Source organism: Somniosus microcephalus, chromosome 2, assembly GCF_052327205.1.
Source record: "Somniosus microcephalus isolate GS21.2 chromosome 2, FLI_Smic_1.0, whole genome shotgun sequence".
Lineage (NCBI taxonomy): Eukaryota > Metazoa > Chordata > Chondrichthyes > Squaliformes > Somniosidae > Somniosus > Somniosus microcephalus.
Genome location: NC_140988.1, coordinates 173,603,280 through 173,615,679, shown reverse-complemented (window position 1 = coordinate 173,615,679; position 12,400 = coordinate 173,603,280). Strand labels below are relative to the sequence as shown.

At 44.5% G+C, this 12,400-nt stretch overlaps 1 protein-coding gene across 2 annotated transcripts in view; it reads right to left on the bottom strand.

Annotated features, from left to right (window-relative positions):
- haspin (histone H3 associated protein kinase) overlaps positions 1-7,049 on the bottom strand; it is a 71,841-nt gene extending 64,792 nt beyond the window's left edge. For both annotated transcript variants that reach the window (XM_085966880.1, XM_085966889.1), the window contains exons 1-2: positions 6,829-7,049; positions 3,521-3,647 (exon numbers count right to left, since the gene is read on the bottom strand). In XM_085966880.1, coding sequence (XP_085823006.1) covers positions 3,521-3,647; positions 6,829-7,019 — 318 coding nt within the window. In that variant the 5' untranslated portion in view covers positions 7,020-7,049. The remainder of the gene's footprint in view (positions 1-3,520; positions 3,648-6,828) is intronic.
- Positions 7,050-12,400: the final 5,351 nt, after the last annotated feature.

Genomic DNA, 12,400 nt, shown 5'->3' with positions numbered 1-12,400 from the left:
AGCATTTTTTCGTGCTATATCACGACACCAGCAACCACCAAATTTATCAACGTGAAATGTGAATATCAAACCACAAGCATGAGAAATGTGCTCAACACACAACTTCTCCGCATAGTATCATGTTACATCTTCAAGAGCTACATGTCCCAAAGGTTGGCACTCTTCTTTCTCTGACAAAACAAACCCCAAACAGGATTGCCATGTTTTGTATGATTTTACCCTGCAAGCGCCACAAAAAATAAATGTGTAGGAGGGACAGCAAGTAGTGCAGATGGGAGCAGGAAGTCACAAAGGAACATAGACAGATTAACTGAGTGGGCAAAACTAAGGTAGATGGAGTTTAATGTGGGCAAGTGTGAGGTCATCCACTTTGGATGCAAGAAAAAGATAAATTAGAATATTTTCTAAATGGTGAGAAACTAGGAACTGTAGGGGAGCAAAGAGATTGGAGTATCCATGTACATAAACCATTTAAAACTAGTAGGCAGTACAAAAAGGCCAAAGGAATGTTGGCCTTTCTCTCAAGGGGGCTGGATTACAAAGAGGAGGCGGTAATGCGTCAGTTGTATAGCACCTTGGTCAGACCCCACCTGGAGTACTGCGCTCAGTCTTGGGCACCACATCTTAGGAAGGATATAGTGGCCTTGGAGTGGGTGCAGCGCAGATTCACCAGAATGATTCCTGGGCTTAGAGGGTTAAAATACGAAGATAGGTTGCATAAACCTGGCTCGTATTCCCTTGATTATAGGTGATCCGATCAAGGTGTTTAAAATGTTTAAAGGATTCGATAGGGTAGATAGAGAAACTATTGCCTCTAGTGGGGGAATCACGAACAAGGAGACAATCTTGAAATTAAAGCTAAGCCATTTAAGATGGAAATTAGGAAGCACTTTTTCCACACAAAAGGTAGAAGAAATCTGGAATTGTCTGCCCCAAAAGGCTGTGGATGCTGGGACAGTTGGAGCTTTCAATACAGAGATTGATGGTGTTTTGTTAGGCAAGGGTATCAAGGGATAAAGAGCGAAGGCAGGTAAATGGAGTTGAATTACAGATCAGCCATGATCTAATTGAATGGCCGAGCAGGCTCGAGAGGCTGAATGGCCTACTCCTGTTCCTATGTGTAGACCAAATTCCCTCAACACGCCTCACTTCAGTCAGAAATGATAGGTACATCCTATTAACATTTTAAAATGGTTAAAAAAAAAAGCAAGTCATTTGTTGCAGGAATAGAAAATAGATCAAAGAATTGTGAATTCCAGCAAATTAAACATTAATTTCAGCAAATTTTCAGTTCACAAAATCATACCCTTTGCTTCATTGTACCAAATAATGAAATTGCATACCTAAGTGGCAACTACTTGAACCCAAACCTCCTCAGGTCATACAAGTATATTCTGCTTCATCTCCTAAACTTAACTTGTGTAAACATTTCATCTTTCAATAAACTAACACCCATGCACTCCACCATCAGGTCATTTCTTAACCTTCTCACCCATGCAAAAACTACTCTTTTACCTCCTCCCTTCCCACTGTCCAGGGACCCAAACACTCCTTCCAGGTGAAACAGCGATTTACTTGTACTTCTTGCAATTTAGTATACTGTATTCGGTGCTTGTGGTGATTATTCTTGTTTTATAAGAAGCATTGTAATTGGTTGCCTGTTTTCCTGCCTTGAGATATATGCTGTAAACTTATTGGTTAGTTGATTCCATGTGACCTGTGGTGGCCATCTTAAATTCAGTTTTCTACAGTGGTTGAGACTGGGTGCTCAACATGTACTTGTTGGCTTTTTAAGGTTAATAAAGCCTAGCTTTTGAAAGGCAATCTATTCTTTATTTCAGTGCTCATGATGCGGTCTCCTCTATGTTGGGGAGACCAAACGCGGATTGGTTGACCGCTTTGCAGAACTTCTCCGTTCAGTCTGTAAGCTTGACCCTGAGCTTCTGATCGCCTGCCACTTTAATTCTCTGCTTAACTCCCACTCTGACCTCTCCGCCCTCGGCCTCTTACACTGTTCCAACAAAGCCCGCCGTAAGCTCGAGGAACACTTCATCTTTCAATTAGGCACTTTACAGCCTCCTGGACTCAACATAGAGTTGAACAATTTCAGACCATAACCTCTGCCACTAATTTTTTTTCCACATGGCAGCTGTTGATGCTGCCATTCCCATTTACACCTCTTCTAGGCTCATCTTTTATTTCTTAACTTGTCCCATTACCATCTCCTTTTGTCTTGCACCATCATCCCTTTTGTCTTAATTTCTCCTGTCTTCCACCCTTTTGTTCTTTCCTCCCCTCCTCCCTTTCCCTGCCCCTGCATTTGCTTAAAAATGTTACATCTCTAACTTTTTCCAGTTCCGACAAAGGGTAATTGATCTGAAACGTGAACTCTGTTTCTCTCCCCACAGATGCTGCCTGATCCGCTGAGTAGTTTATCTGCACATGCGCTAATTCCCAAAGTTGCGGTGGTCAGTTTCAGAGGGATAATGACGACGAACGCTGACAACTTCGCCATATTTACCACTGCAAAATCCGGGCCAATATTTTCTTGCCTGTATTATAGGAGTTACAGATTTTCACAGCTGTTTGTGTCAAAAACAGGAAGGCAGATTATCTGAATGGCAATAGATTGGGAGAAGGGGAAGTGCAACGAGACCTGGGTGTCCTTGTGCACCAGTCGCTGAAAGTAAGCATGCAGGTGCAGCAGGTGGTTAAGAGGGCAAATGGTATGTTGGCCTCCGTAGCGAGAGTGTTCGAGTACAGGAACAAGGATGTCTTGCTGCAGTTGTACAGGGCCTTGGTGAGACCACATCTGGAGTATTGTGTGCAGTTTTGGTCGCCTTATCTTAGGAAGGATGTTCTTGCCATGGAAGGAGTACAGCGAAGATTCACCAGGCTGACACCGGGGATGGCAGGAATGACGTATGAGGAGAGATTGGGTCAATTGGGCTTGTACTCGCTGGAGTTTAGAAGAATGAGAGGGGATCTCATCGAAACTTATAAAATTCTAACAGGACTAGACAGACTAGATGCAGGAAGGAGGTTCCCGATGGTCGGGGAGTCCAGGACCAGGGGTCACAGTCTAAGGATAAGGGGTAAGCCATTTAGGACAGAGATGAGGAGGAATTTCTTCATCCAGAGAGTGGTGAACCTGTGGAATTCTCTACCAAAGAAGGCAGTAGAGGCCAATTCATTAAATATATTCAAGAAGGAGTTGGATATATTTCTTAAGGCTAGGGGGATCAAGGGATATGGAGAGAAGGCAGGAACAGGGTACTGAATTTGGAAGATCAGCCATGATCTCATTGAATGGCCTACTCCTGCTCCTATCTTCTATGTTTCTATGTAACATAGCTGATCAGTTGGCAAACTGCAACAGAAAATCCTTTTGTTCCTTAATTAAGTAACATTCTTCTGCAGCAACTCAGATGCAGTCTTCTTCAATACAAAAATTCAGATTTTGATTTTTGTTAACAAAAAGATTCAGGACTCAGAGGAAGTCAAAGTAGTACGATCTTACCTTTTTTTCCATTTGAAGCCGAGTACTTGCAACTTGATTTGACACAATTTTACAATTCCGCAGTTTCCGTCGAAAAGTAACAAATTTTAGTTGTGGAGATGCTGTTGGAATTTGTTCTGCTCTGCTCCTGGTTTATTAGTGTTTGTTTTTATTTTTCCCACCCCCAAAAGATAAGAGGAAGGAAAGAAAAAAAGGTTTTAGTAATGCAGTTACCAAAATATTAACAAGACCAGTTGCAAATATACTATTTGAAGACTCACTTACCAACAGTTGTTAAAACCCAATTTCAGAATAGTTGCTACAAAATCCAATCTGAAGTCTTGCCTAACTGCACCTGAAGCCACTTGTAGAAATATAGAATAGTACAGCACAGAGGGAGGCCATTCAGTCCATCAAGGCTGCGCCAGCTCTCTTGGAAGAGCAATCCAGTTAATCTCACTCCGCTGCTCTTTCCCCATATCCCTGAATTTTGTTCTCCTTTAAGTATTTCACCAATTCCCTTTTCAAGGCTGCTATTGAATCTGTTTCCACCACCCTATCAGGCAGTGCATTCCAAAACCTAATCACTTGTTGCATAAAGGTTTTTCCTCAGGTCGCCTCTAGTTCTTTTGCAAATCACCTTAAGGAATCATTTAAAGCCACAATCTCCTGCCCAACGCAAGTACTTAAAAATAGCTAAAACCATTTTGTTTTACAATATTTTGTGTAAATTCATGGACAATGTGCAATGGCTGTCCAAAACAGTTATTCAGCCTAGATTTGGAAAACACCAATGCTTCCATAAATTCCTTCTCTTGAAGTGTCAAAGATAAAGTTTAAGAAGTTTTGTTACAATCAAAAGTAAAAATATTCCATTCTTTCTCCACTCCCAGTCTTTTTACAAAGTGTTCTCCCCCACTTTGAATGGAGAGCCATGCACATTAGTTCCTCCTCACTAATGCCAGAATGGAGAAAACATTTGAAAAATGTGGTGTGCAATTTATCAAATTTTCATGTTATGTCCACTTGGACTATGAAAACACCCGGCTGTACAATAAAAGATTTTGTCCTTCTAAATTTGGCTATGACTGCAGAGGTATTGAGCTGAACATTGTTCTGCCACTGATTTAACTTTGTGGAAGCAACCTGAAAGGGTGAATTAAGACTCTCATATATTGATGTGGCACCTCAAAGCACTGGAGAGGTACCACCAACGCTGCCTCCGCAAGATCCTGCAAATCCATTGGCAGAATAGGCACACCAACGTCAGTGTTCTTGCTCAGGCCAGCATCCCCAGCATCGAAGTTTTGACCACGCTCAATCAGCTCCGATGGGCGGGTCACATTGTCCGCATGCCCGATACGAGACTCCCAAAACAGGCGCTCTACTCGGAGCTCCAGCACGGCAAGCGAGCCCCAGGTGGGCAGAGGAAATGCTTCAAGGACACCCTCAAAGCCTCCTTGAAAAAGTGTAACATCCCCATCGACACCTGGGAATCCCTGGCCCAAGACTGCACAAAGTGGAGGAGAAGCATCCGGGAAGATGCCGAACACAGAGTCTCTTCCCCGGGAGCAAGCGGAAGCCAAGCGCAGGCAGTGCATGTCAACCCAAGCACCCCACCCACCCGCCCCTTCAACCACCGTCTGCCCCACCTGTGACAGACGGTAGGTCCTGCATTGGACTCATCAGTCACCGGAGAACTCATTTTTAATGTGGAAGCAAGTCATCCTCAGTTCCGAGGGACTGCCTAAGAAGATATTAATGTGCATTGGGATGATTAGATTTTAAATGTTTTGATTCCAATATACTAAATAAGCCTGGGACAGCACTTTGTTAGATTGAAAAATTTATTTAGAGCCTAGCATTGAAGGTTTTAGTTTCAAGTAACCTTCAAGCTCGCATTCTAATGCTCCACCAGTAGTTATTAAAAGATGCTTTAGTCTGGAAGTGTTTCCATCAAATAGCATTTACCTTTATCTTAACTCTAACCTTTAGTCGCTCAAAACTCAACTATAAATCAGTCTCAATTCCACAGGACTCTTTGATGGCAGGCCACAACAGATTTTGTAGAATTGAAAACTAACCGTGGAATTTTGCAAATTTAGTGTGAATGCACCCCCCTCCCCTGGCCATAATATTGAAAAACCACAGGTTAGGAGATTTTCCTCCTTTGATGGTTCTGGCATGGAATCTTGCCCCCACAGAGGCACATACCAGAAAATTGTGAACCCCAAATCTCTCATTTTTATCCATTAGTTTAAATATATGGAAAAGTCACAGGCCAGGGATGCTCAATTTCCCAAAGGGCCGGGAGCACAATACTGCACATGACAACAAGACCTGGACGACGTTTGGGCTTGGGCTGATAAACGGCAGGTAACATGCGCGCCACAGAAGTGCCGGGCAATGTCTATCTCCAACAAGCGAGAGTCTAACCACCACCCCTTGATATTCAATGGCATTACCATCACCGAATCCCCCACCATCAACATCTTGGGGGTTACCATTGACCAGAAACTTAACTGGACCAGCCACATAAATACTGTGGCAACAAGAGCAGGTCAGAGGCTGGGTATTCTGCGACGAGTGTCTCACCCCGACTCCCCAAAGCCTTTCCACCATCTACAAGGCACAAGTAAGGAGTGTGATGGAATACTCTCCACTTGCCTGGATGAGTACAGATTCAACAACACAAGAAGCTCGACACCATCCAGGACAAAGCCTTAAACATTCACTCCCTCTACCCGACCGGCATATCATAGCTGCAGTGTGTACCATCTACAAGATGCACTGCAGCAACTCGCCAAGGCTTCTTCAGCAGCACCTCCCAAACCTGCAACCTCTTCCACCTAGAAGGACAAGGGCAGCAGGCGCATGGGAACACCAACACCTCCAACTTCACCTCCAAGTCACATCCTGACTTGGAAGTATATCGCCGATCCTTCCTTGTCACTGGGTCAAAATCCTGGATCACCCTACTGAACAGCACTGTGGGAGTACCTTCACCATACGGACTGCAACGGTTCAAGGCGGTGGCTCACCACCACCTTCTCAAGGGCAATTAGGGACGGGCAATAAATGCTGGCCTTGCCAGCGAATCCCACATCTCAAACAATTTTTTTTTTTTTTTAATGCACCAAAGCAGGAAATCTCCCCTCACATTTACATGCTGACATACTCTTTTTATGACTCTGCAGTAATTAATTTTCTTGTGCAAGTTAACCTTTGAAGAAATATTCTAAGAGCTGACAGAGATGTGCTAAACAGATCTTTTATCAGAAACTGTTCAACATACATAATTTACTTCTAAGCAAATTTATATTAAGTACCTAGTAACAGGAGCAAAATCATTTTCTTTGTCTTCCACAAACATGCCGTCTTCTTGACTTTCATCTTCTGTGGAAATAGGGCTATGGTTTTGACCACGTAAAACCTCTCTTCTTTCGAGGGGATAAGAATTTTTTCTCTTTTGGCTTTTGCTATTTGTTTGCTTTCCAACAGTTTTCTTGGTCGTCACCATAGCATTTGAAACACATACTGCTACTTTCCGTCGCCTGAAAAGATTCAAAATGATAAGATTTCAAAGGTACATTGTAAAGAAAGTGTGAAAATTTCTAGAGGGCTTTAGATAACAAGCAGACAAAAAAATCAACGGTGACATAATAGCTAAGTATAAGTATCAGCACTTTCAGATCCAAAAAAATTCCTTTGTCAGAGGCTCCGAATTCACACAACTAATTCCACACAGCTTAAAAATACTACAATACTATCTGGATCAAAATGTTCACCATGCAACTTAAGCATCTTTTACAATATTTTACTGAACAGGGCTGTGGATACTGAATTGTTGAGTATATTCAAGCAGAGATAGATTTCTGGACTCTCGGGGAATCAAGGGATATGGAGATCGGGCAGGAAAGTGGAGTTGAGGTCAAAGATCAGCCATGATCTTATTGAATTGCAGAGCAGGTTCGAGGGGCAGTATCAGCCCAATTAACCCCACAAGTCTTCCTCACTAACAAGTGGGGACTTGTGCCAAAGTTGGGAGTGCTGTCCCAAAGACTAGTCAAGCAACAGCATGACAGTCATACTCAGAGAATCATACCTTTCAGCCAACATCCAAGACTCCATCAACATCCCTGGGTATGTCCTGTCCCGCCAGCAGGACACCCTCAAGGAGGTAGCGACACAGTGGTATGCAGTCAGGAGGGAGTCTACAACGTTGACTCCAGACCCCATGAAGTCTTGTGGCATCAGATCAAACATGGGCAAGGAAACCTCCGGCTGATTACCATCTACCACCCTCCTTCAGCTGATGAATCAGTAATGCTCCATATTGAAAACCACTTGGAAGAAGCACAGAGGGCAGCAAGGGCACAGAACATTCTCTAGATGGCGGGCTTCAATGTCCATCACCAAAAGGGGCTCGGTAGCACCACTACTGACCGAGCCCAGAGAACCAACACGAAAGAATAACCTACTTGACCTCGTCCTCATCAATCTACCTGTTGCAGATGCATCTGTCCATGACAGTATTGGAAGGAGTGGCCCCCACACAGTCCTTGCAGAGACGACGTCCCATCTTCACAGAGGACACCCTCCATTGTTTTGTTTGGCACTACCATAGAGCTAAATGGAATAGATTCAGAACAGATCTAGCAGCTCAAAACTGGGCATCTATGAGGCGCTGTGGGCCATCAGCAGCAGCAGAATTGTATTCTACCACAATCTGTAATCGCATGGCCCCGTATATCCCTCACTACTATTACCGTCAAACCAGGGGACCAACCCTGGTTCAATGAGGAGTGCAGAAGAGCATGTCAGAAGCAGAACCAGGCGTACCTAAAAATGAGGTGCCAACCTGGTGAAGCTACAACACAGGAATACATGCATGCTAAACAGCGGAAGCAGCATGCTATAGACAGAGCTAAGTGATACCTCAACCAACAGATCAAAGCTCTGCAGTCCTGCCACATCCAGTCGTGAATGGTGGTGGACAACTAAACAACTAACGGGAGGAGGAAGCTCCATGAGCATCCCCATCCTCAATGATGGCAGAGCAAAAGACAAGGCTGAAGCGTTCACAACCATCTTCAGCTAGAAGTGCCAAGTGGATGATCCATCTCGGCCTCCTCCTGAAGCCCTGACCATCACAGAAGCCAGTCTTCAGCCAATTCGATTCGCTCCACATGATATCAAGAAATGGCTGAGTGCACTGAATACAGCAAAGGCTTTGGGTCCAGTCAACATCCCAGCTGAAGAACTAGCCGTGCCGCTAGCCAAGCTGTTCCATTATAGCTACAACACTGGCATATACCCGACAAAGTAGAAAATTGCCCAAGTATATTGTCCACAAAAAACATGGCAAATCCAATCCAGCCAAGTACCGTTCCATCAGCCTACTCTCAATCATCAGCAGATGATAGTGGTCTTTGACAGAGCTATCAAGCGGTAGTTACTCACCAATAACCTGCTCACCGATGCTCAGTTTGGGTTCTGCCAGGACCTCTCGACTCCACACCTCATTACAGCCTTGGTCCAAACATGGACAAAAGAGCTGAATTCCAGAGGTGAGGCGATAGCAACTGCCCTTGACATCAAAGCAGCATTTGACCAAGTGTGGCATCAAGGAGCCCTAGTAACATTGAAGTCAATGGGAATCGGGGGGAAAACTCGCCACTGGCTGGAGTCATAGCTAGTACAAAGAAAGATGGTTGTGGTTATTGGGAGGCCAATCATCTCAGCCCCAGGACATCGCTGCAGGAGTTCCTTAGGGCAGTGTCCTAGGACCAACCATCTTCAGTTGCTTCATCAATGACTTTCCCTCCAACACAATGTCAGAAGTGGGAATATTTGCTGATGAGTGCAGTGTTCAGTTCCATTCACAACTCCTCAGATAATTATGCAGTCTTTGCCCGTACGCAGCAAGATCTGGACAACATTCAGGCTTGGGCTGATAAGTGGCAAGTAACATTCGCACCACACAAGCACCAGGCAGTGACCATCTCCAACAAGAGTCTAACCACCGCCCCTTGATATTCAGTGCCATTACCATCACCAAATTCCCCCACCATCAACATCCTGGGGGTCACCATTGACCAGAAACTTAACTGGACCAGCCACATTAATACTGTGGCTGCAAGAGCATGTCAGAGGATGTGTATTCTGCAGCGAGTGACTCACCAAAGCCTTTCTACCATCTACAAGGCACAAGTCAGGAGTGTGATGGACTACTCTCCACTTGCCTGGATGAGTGCAGCTCCAACAACACAAGAAGCTCGACACCATCCAGGACACAGCAGCCCGCTTGATTGGCACCCCGTCAACCACCTTAAACATTCACTCCCTACACCACCAGCACACCATGGACCATCTACAAGATGCACTGCAGCAACTCGCCAAGGCTTCTTCGGCAGCATCTCCCAAACCCTCAACATCTTCCACCTGGAAGGACAAGGGCAGCAGGCGCATGGGAACACCACCACCGCCAAGTTCCCCTCCAAGTCACACATCATCCTGACTTGGAAATATATTGCCGTTCCTTCATCACCTCTGGGTCAAAATCCTGGAACTCCCCCCCCACCACCTTCACCACGCGGACTGCAATGGTTCAAGGCGACGGCTCACCACCACCTTCCCAAGGGCATTTAGGGATGGGCAATAAATGTTGACTTTCCAGCGATGCCTATATCCCGTGAATGAATAAAAAAAACAAAAGAAGTTTAAATTAAAACAAAATCATAATATTCGCACTGTCAATTAAACAGTGTATGACCTGCAGTGCCTACCTTCAGTAGGTGGATTAAACATACAAATGCTCACTACTGTTTGAAAGGACCTTTCTACTCTTTTGGTAAATCAATAAGGATGATTACATCATCAATCGGGAACACTTAAATCCTTACACCATAAGTGCCCCTTTTTAAAAAGGGGAAAAACAATAAACTCCAAATTATGACAAAGAAAATATTTTAAAAACTGTTCAAATTATAATTTTGTTCCCTGTATCCACTAGCACGCTAGTTCCTCCATGGCTCACAGAAAGCATCCTCCTCAGGTGCAGATAGAAGTCCACACAAGAAACTTCCAGCCACTGAGTATCTATCAAATTACTGCAGCAAATTATTACCTTGTCCCTTCTCACAGGTCTCAGACACAACTTTGCAGGTGTGTGGGCAGAAGCACAAGTGACCGGGTGCGAGGATGTAAAGCAGATGGGAAGGAGAGACAGGAACAGAAGAGAGTGTAACAGCAACACCAACACCAGGACATCAGAGACAGATAAGAGAGACCATATTCTCTGACATGCTTCCTACATTGCCACAAGAGATCTACTAGTAAAATTCTTATGTAGCTCACATTTCAACCTAAAAATATTTGGCACAGAATTTGCGGCCGGGATGATGGCGAACTGGCCAGTCATGTGTAATCAGCCAAATCATTGAAACTGACAAAAACTTCAGCTCTTCTGCAGTAAGTACGCTATTAAATTCCCCACTAAAAGTTAGACCCAAAGGGATTGGATTAACTGGGGTTTTGACAGCGTTATATAAATAAATGGTCTAGACGAGGGAACTAGATGTAGTATCTCCAAGTTTGCAGACGACACAAAGCTGGGTGGGCGTGTGTGCTGTGAGGAGGATGCCGAGAAATTCCAGTATGATTTGGACAGGTTGGGTGATTATACTGCATCTGCCATGCTTCTGCCCAATGTGGATAAATGCGAGGTTATCCACTTTGGTGGCAAAAACAGGAAGGCAGATTATCTGAACGGCAATAGATTGGGAGAAGGGGAAGTGCAACGAGACCTGGGTGTCCTTGTGCACCAGTTGCTGAAGGTAAGCATGCAGGTGCAGCAGGCGGTTAAGAAGGCAAATGGTACGTTGGCCTTCGTAGCGAGAGGGTTCAAGTACAAGAACAAGGATGTCTTGCTGCAGTTGTACAGGGCCTTGGTGAGACCACACCTCGAGTATTGTGTGCAGTTTTGGTCGCCTTATCTGAGGAAGGATGTTCTTGCCATGGAGTGAGTGCAGCAAAGATTCACCAGACTGATACCTGGGATGGCAGGAATGACGTACGAGGAGAGATTGGGTTTATACTCGCTGGAGTTTAGAAGAATGAGAGGGGATCTCATTGAAACTTATGCTGGCTGCAGGAAGGATGTTCCCGATGGCTGGGGAGTCCAGAACCAGGGGTCACAGACTAAGGATAAGGAGTAAGCCATTTAGGACAGAGATGGAGGAGGAATTTCTTCACCCAGGGAGTGGTGAACCTGTGGAATTCTCTACCACAGAAGGCGGTTGAGGTCAATTCATTAAATATATTCAAGAAGGAGTTGGATATATTTCTTAAGGCTAAAGGGATCAAGGGATATGGAGAGAAGGCAGGGACAGGGTACTGAAATTGGATGAGCAGCCATGATCTCACTGAATGGCAGAGCAGGCTCGAGGGGCCAAATGGCCTACTCCTGCTCCTATCTTCTATGTTGCTATGTTAACGACCTGGAAAACGAATTTTAATTTTGTGCCGTGAAATTTGTCCATTTTAATTAAAATTTAAAATTTCAAAAAATTTATTTAAAAAAAAGTTTGTTCATCTTTATTTCAAGTTTGCCTATTCCTGATGTGAGAGCCCCAATCTTTCTTTTGCTCTCTAAAGTTAGAATTTTAAGAGCTTACTTAATTCCTTGTTGGCTGTCTGAGAATTCTGCCTTTTGATTGGCTGCTTGGTCAGCCTGTTGACATCACAGCAGTTCGCACAAGGGGACACCCATTTATTTGAATTGTAGGTCGGAAGAAGCTCTCAACACAGCGATTGCGATATCCTTGTGCGAAGCCGACTTCGGGGTCAACAGCGAATGCCTGCGCTGTGCTGCTGACCACAAATTCCAGGCCATTCACT